The 20,266-nt window shown below is 38.7% G+C and overlaps 1 protein-coding gene across 2 annotated transcripts in view; it reads left to right on the forward strand.

Annotated features, from left to right (window-relative positions):
• srpx (sushi-repeat containing protein X-linked) overlaps positions 1-20,266 on the forward strand; it is a 118,976-nt gene that overhangs the window by 84,456 nt on the left and 14,254 nt on the right. For both annotated transcript variants that reach the window (XM_028799791.2, XM_028799793.2), the window contains 3 exons: positions 10,498-10,677; positions 16,206-16,339; positions 19,059-19,180. In XM_028799791.2, coding sequence (XP_028655624.1) covers positions 10,498-10,677; positions 16,206-16,339; positions 19,059-19,180 — 436 coding nt within the window. The remainder of the gene's footprint in view (positions 1-10,497; positions 10,678-16,205; positions 16,340-19,058; positions 19,181-20,266) is intronic.

A 20,266-nucleotide genomic window follows, 5' to 3' on the forward strand; every position in this document is an offset into this window, starting at 1 on the left:
AGAAGAGTCAGTCTGAAGGAGATTGAAGACTGCAAAGTAGTGGCAGGGGAAAGTGTAGTTAAGCAGCATAGGATGGTGGTCTGTAGGATGACATTGGAGATCAAGAAGAGGAAGTGAGTGAGGGCAGAGCCAAGGATCAAATGGTGGAAGTTTAAAAAGGAAGACTGCAAGGTTGAGTTTAGGGAGAAGGTGAGACAGGCACTGGGTGGTAGTGAAGAATTACCAGACAGTTGGGAAACTACAGCAGATGTAGTAAGGGTGACGGGAAGAAGGGTGCTGGGAGTGACATCTGGACAGAGGAAGGAGGAAAAGGAAACCTGGTGGTGGAATGGGGAAGTACAGGAGAGTATACAGAGGAAGAAAATGGCAAAGAAGAAGTGGGATAGTCAGAGAGATGCAGAAAGTAGACAAGAGTACAAGGAGATAAGGCGCAAGGTGAAGAGAAAGGTGGCGAAGGCCAAAGAAAAGGCGTATGATGAGTTGTATGAGTGGTTGGATACTAAGGAGGGAGAAAAGGACCTGTACCGATTGGCTAGACAGAGGGACCGAGCTGGGAAAGATGTGCAGCAGGTTAGGGTAATAATGGATAAAGATGGAAACGTACTCACAAGCGAGGATAGTGTGTTCCAAGTGAGCAGATGGAAAGAGTATTTTGAGAGGCTTATGAATAAAGAGAACAAGAGAGAGAAGAGGTTGGATGATGTGGAGATAGTGAATCAGGAAGAGCAAGGAGGAAGTAAGGACAGCTATGAAGAGGATGAAGTATGGAAAAGCCGTTGGTCCAGATGACATACCTGTGGAAGCATGGAGGTGTTTAGGAGAGATGGCAGTGGAGTTTTTAACCAGATTGTTTAAAGGAATCTTGGAAAGTGAGAGGATGCCTGAGGAGTGGAGAAGAAGTGTACTGGTGCTGATATTTAAGAATAAGGGGGATGTGCAGGACTGCAGTAACTACAGGGGGATAAAATTGATGAGCCACAGCATGAAGTTATGGGAAAGAGTAGTGGAAGCTAGGTTAAGAAGTGAGGTGATGAATAGTGAGCAGTGAGCAGCAGTATGGTTTCATGCCAAGAAAGAGCACCACAGATGCGATGTTTTCTCTGAGGATGTTGATGGAGAAGTATAGAGAAGGCCAGAAGGAGTTGCATTGTGTCTTTGTGGACCTGGAGAAAGCATATGACAGGGTGCCCCGAGAGGAGTTGTGGTATTGTATGAGGAAGTTGAGGGTGGTAGAGATGTATGTATGAGTTGTACAGGATATGTACGAAGGAAGTGTGTCTGTGGTGAGGTGTGCGGCAGGAGTGACAGATGCATTCAAGGTAGAGGTGGGATTACATCAGGTATCGCCTCAGAGCCCTTTGTTATTTGCAATGGTGATGGACAGGTTGACAGACGAGATTAGACAGGAGTCCCCGTGGACCATGATGTTTGCTGATAACATTGTGATCTGTAGCGATAGTAGGGAGTAGGTTGAGGAGACCCTGGAGAGGTGGTGATATGCTCTAGAGAGGAGAGGAATGAAGGTCAGTTGGATCAAGACAGAATACATGTGTGTAAATGAGAGGGAGGTCAGTGGAATGGTGAGGATGCAAGGAGTAGAGTTGGCGAAGGTGGATGAGTTTAAATACTTGGGATCAACAGTACAGAGTAATGGGGATTGTGAAAGAGAGGTGAAAAAGAGAGTGCAGGCAGGGTAGAATGGGTGGAGAAGAGTGTCAGGATTGATTTGTGACAGGCTGATACAAACAAGAATGAAAGGGAAGGTCTACAGGATGGTAGTGAGACCAGCTATGTTATATGGGTTGGAGACAGTGGTACTGACCAGAAAGCAGGAGACAGAGCTGGAGGTGGCAGAGTTAAAGATGCTAAGATTTGCACTTGGTGTGACGAAGATGGACAGGATTAGAAATGAGGACATTAGAGAGTCAGCTCAGGATGGACGGTTGGAAGACAAAGTCAGAGAGGTGAGATTGCGTTGGTTTGGACATGTGCAGAGGAGAGATGCTGAGTATAGTGGGAGAACGATGCTAAGAATAGAGCTGCCAAGCAAGATGCAAAGAGGAAGGCCTAAGAGAAGGTTTGTGGATGTGGTGAGAGAGGACATGCAGGTGATGGGTGTAACGGAACAAGATGCAGAGGACAGAAAGATATGTGAAGATAATCTGCTGTGGCAACCTTTGGCAACGTCTCCCGAGCACGTCCTCAGAACTTAACTCAACACGTGCGAAAATATGATCTCGTTCTTACACATGGTATTTCAGTTAACAATATTGATATATGTGACATTCCTTTTACTGATCATTTTTCTCTAACAATAGATTTAAGTATTACTGTTGACGTTACCACTACAAGCTGTGCCCCACGTTATTCTTGCATTTTAAATTCTATTGTATCTGATTTTTAAAACCATATTCTTCAGTCTTGATATACAAGGCCAGTGTGATAGTATTGATGATTCTGTCTTAGCTTTAAATTCATCATGTAAAACAATTTTAGACTCAATTGCTCCATTCAAGATACACTGCAAAAATGGAAGAAATGCTGCTTGTTTTAATAACACTACACAGCAGCTGCATCGTGCTTGTAGAATAGCTGAACAGTATTAGAAGAAACATAGGTTGACTGTATGTAAGCAGATTTTTAGGACTTCTCTGTTCAACTTCCAGGATGCATTTAACACTAGAATTACCAGAACCTATGAAAAAACTCATAGATCCGGCCCACCTTAAATCGCTTCTTAAATCCATTCGCACCTCTCCGCCAGCGTCTTTTGTCATCTAAATGTGCTGATAAACACAAGCTGCAAGCAGCCGGCTATTCCATCCCCCCACCGACTTAGAACGTGCACAAACTTCTCCCAGTTCATGCCTTGATTGATTATCTGGGAGTGAAGTGGAGTTTTAGAGTGGAAATAATAGATCGTTATTTGGAACACACGCATTTCATGTGTGTTCCGTTTCTACAGTAATCTGTTAAAACAGAAACGTTTTCATATTTTAGTAATAAATATTACAAAATGTAGGCATAAATTATAAAATGTGTAAAGCCTGAAGTCCAAAGATCAAATAAACACTTTCACAAAAGGTTCAAGAACGATACAAGAGCTTCCGTGGTGTACCGGTAAGATTTGCTGACTCAGCGTGCAGCAGACTTGCCGTGCCTCAGAGACCCAAGTTCGATTCCCCGCTGGGGAGAAAATGTTATTTTTTTTCTTTTTTAAACTTCGCCGCTCTGCCTGCCTACCTGAACTCCCTGTCTATCTATATAGTAATAACAGTAATTTTATTATTATATAGCAGTTTCCCTGTCTGCCTATCATATAGTGCCTTTCCTTCCTATCTATGTATATATCTATCCCCTTAGCTGTTTTTTTATATATCTATTATATAGTGCATATGGGGTGCCAAACAGGCAATTACAATGATTTTCGGAATATATAAAGTCAAAACTTGAATATATAAAGTCATTCCTGAATATATAAAGTCAGAGTTAGAATATATAAAGTCATTACCGAATATACAAAGTCAGTGTCGGAATATATGAAGTCATTCCCAAATATGCAAAGTCAAAGCCTGATTATATAAAGTCAAAACTTGAATATATAAAATCATTCCCGATTATATATAACGTCAAAGCCTGATTATATAAAGTCAGCGTTGGAATATATAAAATCATTCCCGAATATATAAAATTTCTGTGCTTGTCATTTCACTCGTACTAGTGAAAGTTAAACTTCGACAGAAGCCGCTCAGAGTTGATTGCACTTGTGAGGTTCATCAAAAAATGCGCCCATACAAAAAGAATAAATAAATATAGTGTTCAAAATGCTGGCCACATACATCATTGTGAATAAATTAACTGAACAGTAGGTTTTTTTAAAATATTTTTCTGAAGATGTTTTTCTTAACTTAGTTCATTACGTTGTATTAGGAACTCATTGAGTTTACTAAAAATGTGCAGAGTCGTTTCAATCAATATCAATATAATGTTTAAGTTTAAATTTATATATTCAGGAATGAGGTTATATATTCTGACACTGACTTTATATATTCAGGAATGACTTTATATATTCTGAAAATCATTGTAATTGCCTGTTTGGCACCACATAGGCACTGTATAATAGATATATAAAAAAACAGCTAAGGGGATAGATATATAGATAGATAGGAAGGAAAGGCACTATGTGATAGGCAGACAGGGAAGCTGCTATATAATAATAAAACTACTGTTATTACTATATAGATAGACAGGGAGTTTAGGCAGGCAGGCAGAGCGGCGAAGATTTACAAGAAAAAAAAATAACATTTTCTCTCCAGTGGGGAATCAAACTCGGGTCTCTGAGGCACAGCAAGTCTGCTGTGCTCTGAGTCAGCAAATCTTAGTGTTACGCCACGGAAGCTGTCATACCATTCTTGAACCTTTTGTGAAAGTGTTTATTTGATCTTTGGGCTTCAGGCTTCACACATTTTATAGTTTATGCCTACATTTTGTAACATTTATTACTAAAATATGAAAAAGTTTCTGTTTTAACAATGTGTTTACACAGATTACTGTAGAAACGGAACACACATGAAATGCTTGCGTTCCAAATAACAATCTATTATTTCCACTCTAAAACTCCACTTCACTCCCAGATAATCAATCAAGGCATGAGCTGGGAGAAGTTCGTGCACGTTCTAAGTCGGTGGGGGGATGGAATAGCCGGCTGCTCGCAGCTTGTGTTTATCAGCACATTTAGATGACAAAAGACGCTGGCAGAGAGGTGCGAATGGATTTAAGAAGCGATTTAAGGTGGGCCGGATCTATGAGTTTTTTCGTAGGCACTGGCAATTCTAGTGTTAAATCTTTACATGATTTCTTCACAGATTTGGAATCCTCTCATTCTAATAAACCTAGGGTCTTATTTAATGCAATTAACGTGGCTGTTTATCCCCATTCAGTGACGGAATTAAATAGTGCTGTTCTGTTATGTGAACAGTTTCTTTCATTCTTTCATTCTTTATCAGCAAAATTGATACTATCTTCTCTGGCATTGTCCCTACTGGTTATGTACTTCATGTTGTTAACTCTAGAATCCCTGAAGCCTACGAAAAAAAGTTGTAATGCCTGAGCCACCTTAAATTCCTTCGCTCCTCTTCATCAGTGTCTTTGTTTTGCAAATGTGTCAGTCAGCTCAGAACCTGCTATCCCATCCCCCACCAACACAGCTGAAGTGAGACACAAAATTCTCAGAGCTCATGTCTGTTTATCTGGGTGTGAGGTGCTTTGATTTGCATAGGGTAAATAATATATCGATATTTGGAATACATACATTTCATGTGTGTTCTGTTTCTACAACAATCTGGATAAATGTAGGATGACAGAAAATGCAAGGCAAGAAATGTTGAACACATAACTAAAACAGAAACTTTTTTCATGTTATAGTAATAACTGATAAAATGTTGACGTGAACTGTATAATGTATAAAGACTGAAGTTCAAACATCAAATAAGTACTTTCACAAAAGGTATAACAAAACAAGTGTACCTTTATTTAAGAATATAACCAAAGAGAAAAAAATGATTCAATTTCATGTTGCTGTCAATATGTATAAACCAAAGCCCATTTATCAATTGCATGACTACTTTGATTCTGGGTCTTCTCCACATTTACCATTATGAGTAGTGAGCTGCTGTTATTATTACTATTATATGATATAAACATACATTTGCTTAGAGTCTGTAACAGCCTATGTAAAGTTTTGCTACTCCTTGCTCCCTCTTCATTTAATGAAAGCCTCTTGAACCCGACACCGCTGATAACCTAACCGGATGAGCATGGCAGATGAGGACAAAACACACATGAAGCAAGGGGATAGTGTTATAAAAACAAGTCCAAAACTGGTGTTCAAAAAGTGTAATCTTCCCATATCCATAATAAATAAATAATCCATAAAAAGGTGCATCTGTGAAGGTTAAAATCAGAATAAATAAATCCATTATAAACAAGGTTAAAATCAGATGACAGGAAACTGTCTTTACTAAAGAACCTGGTTCCTTCTTTCTCACTGGTGGCTCCTTTGCTTATTCCATATGGGCCTTGCCGCAGAGGAGTTGCCCTACTGACAGGTGCAGCTGACCTTCTACAGGTGTGGGTCCCTGCCGTCCCTTGGCTACAGTAAAGCTCTCTCTCCAGACTTAGGCTTGGTACCTCAATGGCCATGGCACTCACATTGGAGCTCTCCTCCCAAGCCTCTTCGACCCCTTCTGCCTTCCTCGTTTTCTACCACGAGTTGCTTCTTTTAACCCACATTGATCTGACTCCTCAGGTTGCTCAACCAAAGCAATCACTCATCGCGCTTCTCAAGGGGCTCTCCTTTTCAGCTGCCTCCCTTCTCCTCCTCGAGCCTGCTTCATTTAGCTCGCTCACACCAGCTCCTTCCATTTCTTTCTCAATTTAACCTACGTCTTTCTTTTTCTCGATTAACGACTCTCCCCTCTCACACTCTGCTTCACTTTTAAAATGGAAACAAGGCACAGCTGGGCAATCGGCAGCTCCCGTCGTAAATTAGGGTCACGAACCTCACTATAACACAGTAGGTTGCAGTTGGTTTAGAATGCTGCTGCTTGTTTTTTGGTTGCGGCAAGAAAGTTTGATTCTCTTTCTCAAATAGTTTCATCTTTACATTGGCTGCCTGTTAGTTTCAGAATTGACTTCACAATTTTGTTGCTAGTTTTTAAATCAGTATGTGGGTATGCTCCTGCCTATTTATCTGATCATCGACTGGTCAGTTGTCTCTTATGGTCCCTCACACTAAGTATGTATCAGTGAAGGTCACTGAATGCTAAAGATAAAGAAGGTGACTCACTGCTGGCTGTATTTTGTTTTATTGTACTTTGCTTCTATTTATTTTATTTTATGTTCATTATATGTTTTGATGTTTTGACTCTAGCTACAACATCAATGATGTTGTTTTAAATGTGCTCTATAAATAAATTTACATTTTCTTTCTCTTTCTTGGAGTATATACCCTTCCAACTCTGTTCCCCTCACTTTATTATTGTATGTTTATTTGGGAGACACCTTAATGCAGTGTGGATCAGGATACTTTTACTGACAAGTCAGTGTAAATGTAATGAAGAGGACATACTGAGAGGTAAATCAGATCTAAAAGTTTGGAACTACGCCAGCAATCTTCATGTTTTTGATAGAAATTGGCACTTCTTTCCATAGTACCATTAAATTGATTTTAAAATACTGCCAAAACATCACTAATGTATATTGCCAATGGCTATTACTGCTTGAAATGAATAATTTATCATTCAAATATGACTGCAATGTCCCACTTTTAGCAACCATTGCTTCAGTGTCCTAATGTTAAACTCTCATAGCTCATTGTTAATTAATCCTGTCTAAATGCCAATTAATTATTAAAGAAACTTCTTTTAGTTTTTTGGGTTTTGTTTTTGATCCTTGCTTTTGTATTTTGAGATTTAGTAAAAAAATTTTGTGTGTGCCAGTTTCATAAAATTCGAGTGATGAAAGGAGAATGAGGAGAGGCAGATAGGGAAGTCAGACTAGCTAAAAGCATCACCTTAAAGTAAAACAAGATCAGAGAATGTGAAGATTGAGGGGAAGTCTTGATCTAGGAAACTGTGAGATGGACCAATAGAATGGTAGCTTATGATGGTAAAAGATAATTATTGACATGATCTTGTTATGTTTACCATTGGTGCTTTGTGTTCATGTATGCAAACACTATGAGGTTTGTATTTTTTATTTTCATATTATAGTTATAAAATTGTACATATACCCTAAGCCTGCATTTGATGAAGAGTGCTATAAAAGGGTATGTACTACAGAACTGAGATATTTCACCTTTTGAAGCAGGCAAAGTGTGTACACTTTCTTCCCTACCAACAGGTATACTTTCTTCACCACCAACAGAAGAATATGTTGGTGGGGAAGGAATTCGAATTATTTTTGAAATATTTTTTATAGAAAACAGTGATTTCCCCCGCCTATCACGGAAGTTACGTTTCAGACCCATCAGCGATAGGTGAAAATCCGCGATATAGAAAGACCATATAAATAAACATTTTTTTAATAGTTTAAGCCTTAAAATACCCATCCCACACGCTTTAAACACATGTAAATGTATTAAAACACACTTTGTAAACACATATGATATGTGAATGTCGGGCTAAGGATATGAGTAACATCTCTCTATTATAAAATATTTTAACGTCCCGCAAGACAAGGAAGTGAGACAGAAGAACAGCTGCTGTACAGGTTTTTAAATGTTCGACGCGCAGAGCGACAAGCAGAACAGGCATCTTGGCCAGTAGCTGATCCGTCCATTTCTGCTTAGCATGCATTCAGCCCCCCCCCCCCCCCCCCTTCACAACACGAGCGGGAGAGACGCAAGTGGCAGGAGCATAGCGCGCCTCCGGGGGGGTTGAGCGAAGTGATCGAGTCCAGATTATCTCGGAGAGACACTTTGACGACATGCAAGACTAGATATTACAACCTTTTGGAAGCAAAACCTGTGAGACTGTGACCATTGCATGTCACACCCTACTTACAAACTATTTAAAGCAAGTTCACTGACATCTAACCTGGCAGTTGTTGGAATGCTTTTGGCAGACAAACTTCAGGTGCTCCCAGCTCGTAAAACAACAACAAGCAGAACACACAGCTTGCCGGCAGCAGCTGCAGAAAGCCAGCAGGTGTTCCAAGCACTTCTCCTTAGCGTGCATTCAGCCCTTTAACTCCTCTTCCTCCTCCACAATGCGCAGAGCGACAAGCAGAACAGGCATCTTGGCAGAAGCAGCACAAAGCCAGTAGCTGATCCGTCCACTTCTGCTTAGCGTGTGTTCAGCACCCCCCCCTTCGCAAAGTGAGCAGCAGATACATGAAATGGCAAAAGGACAGCTGCTGTACAGGCTTTTAAGTGATTGACGCAAAGCACAACAAGCACAACACACAGCTGGCCAGCAGCAGCCGCAAGACACCAGCTGAACCGATCACATCTCTTTAGTGTGCGTTCAGACCCCCCATTCACAACGCGAGCAGCTTTATAAGCGCCGCGAGAAAGAGATTTAACCATGCCCGGGGCAGGACATAAAGGACAAATATTGTTTTTACAAAAGTTTTAAAGTAAGAATGAAAATAATGCATATGTAATAATACCCATGAAAATAACAATCTCTTTAAATTGTTTATCCGGTAAACCAAACCTGGTGTGGGCGAGCGAAGCGCACAGGGGGCAGAGCCCCCAAGTAGTAGTAGTAATATTAATAAATCTGCGATGTAGTGGGGGCACGATAGCAGAACCGCGATATAGTGGGGGATTACTGTACAGGTCCATTCAGCTGAAACCCCAAAAAGCAGTCTCATTTGGTAAATTGTTAATGATTAAAACATGAAATTCCACCACTATATGTTACTAAATACCCATTTATGAAAAGTGTATTTTACGTCTAGGCAAAAGTACTTCACTAATGATCGTCACACCTCAAATGATGTGCACTAAGCAGCATGTCTTTTTTCCAGTCGTTTTCATTAATGCAAGATATTCCTATAAAATACTGCCAGAAGTATGGCGGGAGAGAGAGAACTCTACAAGTTCCATGACACTGGGTGTTTGTCTTATTCATAGTCATAGTGCAAAGCAAAATTCTCTCCTGCAGTCATCTCTATGAATACCCAGCCATCTTTTTAGACTATGACCAATAGCACACTACATGACTTCATCATAGAGCATGTCAATCTTAACAATTGCAGTCATATTACAAGAATATGAATCACAGGGGACAATCGTTTTACATGACTCACTCTTGACTTTATAGCACAGTTTCATGTTTTCAAAGTATCACAAGCTTGTTGTATTTATGTGCTGCCTGTTTTCCAATTATGGCAAATTCAGCTGCAGTCTCAGCACATCTTTTAATCCACTCTGTCTTGGTGCAACAAACACAAGACATCAGACAGACAAGCCTCACATTGGTTTACGTGGTCCAAAACATCCATTTTTCATTTTGTATGCATTGTACTTTCAACTCAACGCTTATTGGTCGTCAAATCTTGCACATAAATGAGCCCATGTTAAAAAAGACAAAATCTAGCCTGTTAAGACAATATCAAGCCAGTCTTATTTTGTTGTGGCTAGTCACAGACTGCTATGACTGAGTCACTGGGGATGTCATGCGTCACAACTGACAATCATGGGCCACCACTCCCCAAGATTATGTAAATGAAGGATACAACTGAAAAGCACTTGGAAAGTCGTGTAGTGTGACACCAGCTTAAAGTGCTTGCATCTGATAAGCAAATATCTAGTGAGTTGTAGTGAACGTAAGGTGGTACATTTTCTTTAAGTCTAATTTTCTGTTTTTATTTTCTATTTGATTTTTTTTTTTTTATTCAGAACCTTTGGATGGATATTTAGGCTTGCAGTGGCCATCCTGAGATGAAGATAGGATGTGACTTGTTTTCTTTGTTTTTATTTTATTCCAGTTCGAAGGTGTAACACTTTGAGCCCACCAGATAATGGGCACATGAAGTGCAATTCTGATGGTAATAACTACGGGGCAACCTGTATGTTTTCCTGTATGGGAGGATATGAACTACAAGGAAGCACGGCTAGAGTCTGCCAGTATGGTCTGGCATGGGCTGGTAGTGAAGCAAGCTGTGCACGTAAGTTTAATAATGTTAGTGTGCAGACCACATGACTGTAAGTTTAATTCTCACCACTAATTCGTATTTGATACTGGGTGTGTGTCATTATGTAAACAATTTAACTGTACACTAATGATGTACAGGTTGTTTTTTAAAATCCTTAAGCTTAATAAATAAATGGGGGAAATGCCGGTATCAGTTATGTTCAATATTGTTGGGGTTTCAAGGCCTCTGAATTGACTACGCTAATGGAATGCAAGCAAAATGTAATGTGATGCTAAACAGTGACAGTTTCAGTGCATTAGCATGTGGGTTGTATGTTTTTGATTCTGTCAAGTATGTCCTCAATAGTGGCACCCACTAAGAAATTCACAAGTGGAAAATCATTGCTTTAAGCAGTGTCGCCTATACAAATCTCAGTCATAAAAAACACACTGGTCACAAGTAAACACTGTGTACTATTCTCTCAAACAGTGTGTCTTCTGTTACCTTGTCTGATATGTCTAGTCTCTTTTACTTTGTCCATAACTTATTTATTACAACTTAAAAAAATGTTCACTGTCTCCCATATCAGCTACTTTAGTTTTCAGCTTTTCAACAGAAATGGTTTGCTATTATGCCTTTTTTCAGATGATTCTTAGTTAAGCCATGCTTAACATTTCACTTGCTGTTATCATGCAGAAGACATGTGAGAGTGGAAAATCAAATAATAGTAAAGCACTAGCTTTGTTAGAAACTTTGAGAGGTACAAGTGAAGTGAGAAATGATCTGTGTCCACCTAAGGCTTTTCTTAGCTAGGTATTATGGTCAAATTCTTGCTTTCAGTTGCTTTGCAAATTTCATTAATAGGAATTGAATGCTTCATACTAAGTTACCTCTGGGCTTATACATGCAGCCATGTTTTTTAAGTTTGTAGCAGCCCTACATAATTGGTAATGGTCTGGGCACTGGGTCTGTTTATCGAATGTTATGTTAGTACTGGTAATTTTGCAGTTTTCTTTATATAAAGCAATGAGGAGATTGCATTTTTAAGCACAATATGCCCCAAGTAGTGGCAAGAGGGATCTTGTTTGGAAGGTCATATTTCAATGGAAATGATGATAGTGGAGAATGAGAAGGAGAGAAAGGTAGAGAAAAGGCGTTCAATAAATACTTTCAGAGTTGTAGATGTTATTTTCCGAAGTAAGAAGTTTTAGTATCCTATTGATTTGCCAAAAAGAGAACAGCTGTTGTGATTTCAAAGGAACTTTCCGAAAGGGGTCTGAAAAGGCTAAAATGCAAGTACTAGTATTTGATAAATGCAGACGCAATTTATAAGACTGGATTATGTCTGTGCCCTACTTTAAGAAACCAGTAGGACAGTTCTGTTTGTTCATTTAGCGTTTCATCTAAAGTCAAATTATTTGGGCAGTCAATTACTTAGGAATAGCAGGTGTTTAATTTTAAAGAATTATTACAGGGATTCAGTCTGGATTGGCATCTCTTCATTGTGGAGTAAGAATGTTCATTAAGTACTTTTAAGGGCTGCTACAAGACACTATTTTCTTTTTACAGTTTTTCTCAATTGCTTTGGTGCATTTCTTGAAACATAATTTACATTTGCACAACAATATGTGCATTTCTCAGAACAATATGTGCAAACCGCAAAACACAGTGTATTACCTGCAAAAGCAAGTAACTTGCTCAAAATGGTTAGTTTATGCCCCAAAAGCAAATATTTATGTCAGTGAAACTGTCAGTGCCATCAGAATGACAAATCCTTGCACCATTGCCTATGAACAAGATGGTCAATAATCGTTTGCTCTGTATTGAAAATGTTGACAATGATTTTGGTAATACTGTCTGAAAATCCATAAGGCAACATATTTTCTGTGTGGTATAACAATTTCTATGCTGCAAAGTTTCATATTACTGTGTTTACTGTTCAGGGATTGATTGCAAGAGATTGGATATACTGTAAGTAAGATTTTTGGAATATTGTTTGAAAATGCACAAGCGACTTAACATTTTTTCAGTGTGTTCAGTTTCAATACTACAGTAAAAGGTACTAGACATAGTTTTGGTAAGTTACAAAGTACAAACAGTACTGAGGGGATTGATTGCCAGTGACTGGATGTGATACAGTATTTTGTATACTGTTCTTTACTGTACTGTACAGAAATTTATTAGAGTAACATAGTTGTAAAGAAAAGAATGCCTTTTACAGCAACAAATTGCATAAAGGAAAAAGTGCAAATGAACAGAGGAAACACTCCATACAACGTATTAGTATGGGCATAGCCATACGTTTTTTACACATCCTGACGTTCTTGTCTGTCAGGCCACAGATTTTCATCCTCATCACAGCGGATATTCTCTCTAGCAATACAGCATGGAAAATACCTTCTTGAACGACGGATACATTCTCTGCAGGAGTCCATATTTATCTGTTCACATGCTGCATTCATGATATCCAGCAAGCTCAACTGGGTATGGGGCTGATGATCATAAACCTTCCACCTCCAAGCAGAAAAAAATTCATCAATTGGATTAAGGAAGGGTGAATAGGGTGGGAGAAATTCCATGATCATCCTGTCATGATTAGTAAACCACTCTCTGATGGTGTGTGAGCGATCTCAAACATCCCAAATGATCACATATTTTGGGAGTTCATTCTGGATTAGACCCCTCTCGTTTTCAGGTATAAGATCTCTGTACAATGTGTCTAAAAAGGTCAACAGATGCTGTGTATGGTTCGGGCCTACAAGGAGAATATGAGTAAGCAGACTATTGTCAGAGGTGGCTGCACACATGGTGATATTCCCTTCCCGCTGGCCTGGAATATCAACAGTAGCTCTGTGACCAATGAGATTCCTTCCACGCCTTCTGCCTTTAGCCAGATTGAAGCCTGCCTCATCAGCATATATGAAATTATGAAGTGGTTCCATATCCATTATACGCTATACACCAACAGAAGAAAAAAACATAATTATTGTACATACTGTATTGTAAAATGTTATTTTGTTTACAGTATTTTGGACAACATATTTCATCAAATAGATGCAAACCTGTTCAGATTTTACTTACTTTATTGTACTATGCCAAAATATAACTAAAGTTATACTGTTTACTTTAGATTACAGTATGCAAATAACTATTTTACCTGAACATACGTATTGGTAACGCAGCTCCTTTACTCAGTCATCATTTCTTTGAAATGGGACCCAGTATATTCATTTCATGCTCAATTGGCGTCTTTTCAGCACTCTGTCAATTGTTGAGACACTTAAAAATGGGATGTTCTCTCTTGTAGTCGAATGTCATTATTTGCAACCACCATGGCACAAATGGCCTCCTCTTGTTGAATAGTAAAAGATGCCCATTCGACCACCACTGTGAGGTAGTCTTGCAGTCCTGTTTGGACAGTATTGTAAAGTGGAGAAAATACATACAGTAAATATACTAGTGTACAATACGGCATCAACTTGAAGCTTTACAATATACATACTATATTTTTACATTACAGTACCCACCTGTTCCCCTGACGAAATGTTTATATGACTGAGGACACAGTAGTTCGCCCAACATTTGGCTGTACCCTTTGACCAGCCTCGGCCATTGTGAGACCATGATTGACAATGTGGTCCACAATGGTGGCCCTTATTTCATCAGGAACAACCCTGTGTACTCAGCCTCCTCTTCCTCTACCTCTATTTTGTCTCCTTACTTTTCCACCCTGCATCCTAACTCGCCTTCTTCCAGTCTGTTGTGCCTGTTTATTAGCTTGTGGTTGGTCCATTACCATGTAGGAAAATGTTTCATTAAATCTGTGTTATGCTTGGTGGTATATATACATACTGTATATGCTACAGTAAATTGAAGGTTTATGGAATTCACATCTAAACAACTGTAGAGAACTGGTTGATTGTTGGTTCAGGTAATGCCTCATGATTATAGGTTAAGAGTCATCTGAGACCAGTTACTCAATACTGTTATAAATTTCAGATTTACCAAATGCATAAATAAATATGCTAGACAGATTATGATGACTAGTTCATCATTTTTGTACGGAATGACTAAAGCAGTGTTTCCCAAACTTGGTCCTGGTGAACCCACTGTGGCTGCAGGTTTTTGTTCCAACCGGATTCCTAATCAGTGACAACACCTGATAACACTGATCTCATTTAATTAGCTGATATTTTTTTTTCTTTTATTTGACATTCAGTAAAGCATAACAGCATGATTTTTACTTTTATAAGACATTTAGAAATATTTCTGCTTTTTCTATAGATTTAAATGCTCAACTCTCTTTTGTTGATTTCATTATATTTTGACTTTTCTCTGTGCAGTTTTCCCACTTTGTTTTATCGTATTAATGACAATTTAAAATGAGCAGAGCAGACACACTGACAAACAACACTGAATAATCAAAGGCTACAACTACTTTAGCGTCAGACCCACTAATTAGTAAATAATGGATTAATTAAACAATTAGAACACCTTGAAAAGTAGAATGAAAATCAAGATGAAAATACTGTTAAAAAATACATTATTCCTATATAACTCCTTGGTACATTTTAATATTTTTTTTTTTTTTTTAGCAAACTTAGTTTTCTAATATCTATATTGTTCCCAAAACACAGAACTTGGGAAATAACAGTTCACTTAATTGGCCCAGGAGTTTAATTAAAAACTGCAGCCACAGGGGTTCCTCAGGACCGAGTTTGGGAAACACTGGACTAAAGCAATGAAATAATGAATAGATGTTTTGAGTGGAAGGACTCATTACAGAGAACAAGCATAATGCATTTTGACTGAGATGACAATAGCAAATGTGAACGTAAAAAACAGCAGACAATTGTACACAATCAGTTGCATGGATATACAAAGCTTTTGCTATTTGTTCAAAACAATGAGAATTTGCTGTTATGATCTGCACAACTAATAAGCAGATATGGAGTTTGAACGAGTAGTTTTGAAAAGTTCAGTTCTGATCTGAGAAATGCACCAAAGCGATTGAGAAAAACTGTAAGAGTAAAACAGGTTGATTGCCCTTTTCTCTAGGCGTGTGTTGTATACATCATGACATTTGGTTAAAGGTGTTTTTCTGCCTTGTTACAATGGCTGCTTGAGTTGAGTCATTACAGATGACAATGACCCATTAGAGAATAAGTGTCTGTGGTTGGTACGGTGACCTTGAACCAGGAGACCAAATTGGAACCTTTAACCATTTAAATGCTGTTTTATCAGTGGAGATTTGCAAGGCTTGGTGGGAAGCCAGTAACTTGTGGTACAGCAGCATCGCTGTCAGGCCAGTGAAAAACTGTAATAGCCAACTGAGCTACAGTAAATTATATTTAACTGACTGAGATTTGTATCTACTCAACTCTTCACAGAAAGCACTGTATGGCTTTTATCAATTTCATCCTCAGATGGTGAACTGACTTATGGCAGGGAACTATGTAAAAACTTCACATGTTTATTTTATTTTTTTTTAGATCTTTGTGCATTATTTTTCACATTTGTTTATAGTGCTCATTTCATAGCCCCTGTCTTCCCTATCCCAGCCATGAATATTAATGTGGGTGTCCGAACTGCTGCTGCTTTGTTGGACCAGTTTTATGAGAAGAGGCGTTTGCTGATTGTCTCTGCCCCGACTGCTGCCAATCATTATTATAGATTCCAAATGGAAAGCCTCCAGGTACACACATTTTTTTCAATTCACTATAATATCTATATTTTTGTGTGTTTGTTTTTATTTTATTTACTAATTGCCAGCTTTACTTCTTTAATATTGCCAGTTATTGCTGTGTGAAATTAAAGTCATCATTTACTTTGAGATACTGCATTCAGGTTGATGAATGCTTGGTCTGGTCATCGCAATGGTAAGACTGGTATTTGTTTTAAGTTTTCTTTTCTTCCTTTGAATATTTGTTTTTACTTATACGCATTGTTAATTAAATCACCATGTGTTTTACAGATTTAAGAAAATTCTCTTTGGTCACACCATCTAGTATTAACCGTCTTTTGACAGTCTGTACATATTTTATTATGTATAAAATATTAACAATAATACATTTTTAATAGCATATTCCCAAAAAATGGTAATATAACAGATCTATTCCAACAACTCGAAAGATACCATCTGACTGAATATAAAGCTTGCCAGAAAGAATACTCAGCTGATACGCCTAGCAAGCATTCAAGCAGTGGTGCTGTACATAGACAGTAGTCTTTTGTGTCGATATTTACAGCTATGCACCCTTATAACAGAGACTCCAAAAGGCATCAGGATATAATGAATGCAGTCACCCACTTCATGTCAAAAGACATGATTTAAGTGAGTGTTGTCTTAAAAGAGCATGTCAGGAAACTTGATTCTTGACTTGAGCTATCAACTTTCTGGCCAAACAAGTTTTTCTTACACTGTGCTGCCCCAGCATTATGGTGAATGTCGAGGGAAGTTGAAAGCTGTGTTGAAAGACACAAGATACTTTGCCAGTTCCACAGACCTACAGCTGAATTGGACATCAAAGCCCTATGTAACTCTTACTATGCACTACATTGACAGAGAATGGATAGATAGAAACTCCAACAGTAATATGAAGTTCTATATTGTGATAAATATCGAGATTGCTGAATGCAGTAAAGATTATTATGATCATATTTTTGGCCACATTGCCCTGCTCTAGTCAATCAACATTTACTAGAGAGGGTACAAAAATTGTTTTTTTCAGGCAGAAGGCTTGGATTCTTGCAAATCTTCCAAAAGCTTTTTTTTTTTGGCCAAGTCATCCAGTGAACACTTGTATTTGATTTGTAGAAAGGAATGTATAAAACAACATCTTGAAATGATGGCAAACTGGCAGTACACCGCAGCAGTTTAGTGACTTAAGGAGTTAAGTGATGCCCTGGACCAGAGTTACTAATTGGACATCAAGGAATCAGCATTTGTAAAAAATATTTGTAAAGTGTTAAGTGTCTGGCTGAAACAGGGTAGGTTCAGCAGCCACAGTCCAAAGTGGGAAAATTAGGAGCACCAGTTAGTACTGGTGTCTGACAGTCCAGTTAGGAAATTCCAGTGCAGTCACAGTCTGTATGGAGTTTTACTCTGTGAAAGCATGGCTTTTTATCTGCTGCTTCGGTTTTCTTCCCAAAACCCATAGATGTAACGCTCAGTTTAATCAGTTACTTTAAACTTGTGCCATATGAGTTATCATAAGCTGAGATAAACTAACGCTTCCTACAGTTATGCATTGAATTTTTGTCTTGTACCTAATTATGCCGAAATAAGCTCAAACTACCCTATAACAGGAGTACCTGGGTTTGAAAATAAATTGGTGGATAGATTAATATATACTTGGATGATTTGATCACGGTGGCGCAGTGGGTAGCGCTGCTGCCTCGCAGTTAGGAGACCCGGGTTCGCTTCCCGGGTCCTCCCTGCATGGAGTTTGCATGTTCTCCCTGTGTCTGGGTGGGTTTCCTCCCACAGTCCAAAGACCTGCAGGTTAGGTGGTTTGGCGATCCTAAATTGGCCCTAGTGTGTGCTTGGTGTGTGGGTGTGTTTGTGTGTGTCCTGCGGTGGGTTGGCACCCTGCCCGGGATTGGTTCCTGCCTTGTGCCCTGTGTTGGCTGGGATTAGCTCCAGCAGACCCCCGTGACCATGTGTTCGGATTCAGCAGGTTGGAAAATGGATGGATGGATGGAAATTGGCCCTAGTGTGTGCTTGGTGTGTGGGTGTGTTTGTGTGTGTCCTGCGGTGAGTTGGGACCCTGCCCGGGATTGGTTCCTGCCTTGTGCCCTGTGTTGGCTGGGATTGGCTCCAGCAGACCCCCGTGACCCTGTGTTCAGATTCAGCGGGTTGGAAAATGGATGGATGGATGATTTGATTGTTTGGATATATAGCTGTTTTCTACTGGGTCTAATATCCATAATTGTTTCTGACTTCCCCTTCTTGTATTATATTAACCCAAAATTAAATTAAACGGATTAAAGTGCTCATCTTTTACCCAAAGGATTTTATTTTTTATTTATTGGAAAAGAAGGTGACTTCACTGTAATGCATTATATGAAGTACCTTTTAATTTAAAATCCTTTGTGTGGGAGTCCTAAGGTGTTGCCTTTGGTTCCTTGGCATACCATGGTAATTGGATAGTTCTGATCTGTGAGTAATACAACAAACAAGGTCCCCCTTGTATCCTAAATTGTTAGCTACTGTACTACTGAACATATATAACATTATAATATCATGCTTAAATGTTAAGGTTATTAGGACATACCAATCACCTACAGCTCAGCCTACTATCTTGACATGTTACTGAAACCAAGCCAGCAACTGAACATTGAATATTCCTGGCTGTGACAGCAAAACATATATGAACATGGCCATTTTTAATTATTTTTTTCATTTTTCACAGCAAGCACAGTGTGGCCTGGACCTGAGACATGTAACTGTCATTGAACTTGTGGGTGTTTATCCAGCTCAACTTGGGAGAATAAGACACAAACTCATTCCACCTGGCCTGGCCTTACAGATAAGGTGTGTGCAAAGTCTGAATCATGGCATTTAAGACTGAAAGGGCAGAATGATTTGACATTATCTCTAAGAATGAAACCTCAGAGAAATTGATTGTATAGAGTTTGATCACATGCATTTATAATTATTTGCTGTCAAACGTGTTATAAAGGCATCACAGTAAAAACATCTGGTCCCCGTCTCTCCGGAATTGGGTCGGAATTGTCCTGAAATATAAGCATACATTGCAAAAAACTCATCTGTCTTCCATCTTCTGTTCTTAACACGGAAGGCACCGCTGAGACAGAACATATCTTCAAAAAAATGCGTTGGTCAGACATCTAATATCATTTACATGAATTACATTGCACTAGCCTCTTTCCATGGTAATCCACATGAAACAGGAGATGAACTGTAATTGTGATTATACTGAATTCTCCTTCTTTTTCCTCTTCCCAGATTCTTTCTTTTGCCTTTATTTAAAAAAGTTGTGCTTTATTTTCCTTTAGCAGTGTCACCTGGCCAACTATGAAGCGTTCCAAGACCTAAAACATTGGAGGCATTAAATGTTCTCACCACTAGAAAAAAACACCTTACCAATCGAGACAATAATCCCAATACAAACCTTTCACACCCTTATACCAAGAAGTAATTTGACAGAAACATATTTAAACAGAAAACATAATTGATATTAATGTGACAATATTACACAGAAAGTATGAAGCAATGTTCAGTTGGGAATGTTTTTAAAATCTGTTGATTTCACACAGATTGACTTGACTTTAGTTACCTCCCTGGTTATGAACTTTGCTTATTATTTTGACTACATTTTATCTTTTGGTCACAATACTTTTTCATACTGCCTTCTTGCCATTTTTAACAGTACTAACACATTTAACTAGCAACCTTTAAATCAGATGTGGCTGCAAGGCTGCCTTTTTATTGATATTAGCTGTGCTGCCTGATGAGCTGCACTACCCATCTAAGATAGGTTGAAATATAAGTAGTAAACATAAACCTTGGCATTAATGTTTACAGTGTACCATGAAATGCATATGTCTCTGTTATTTGCCATTTGATATAGGATTCAAAAAAGCAGTGATAATGTCT

The sequence above is a fragment of the Erpetoichthys calabaricus genome, chromosome 4 (genome assembly GCF_900747795.2).
Source record: "Erpetoichthys calabaricus chromosome 4, fErpCal1.3, whole genome shotgun sequence".
Taxonomy (NCBI): domain Eukaryota; kingdom Metazoa; phylum Chordata; class Cladistia; order Polypteriformes; family Polypteridae; genus Erpetoichthys; species Erpetoichthys calabaricus.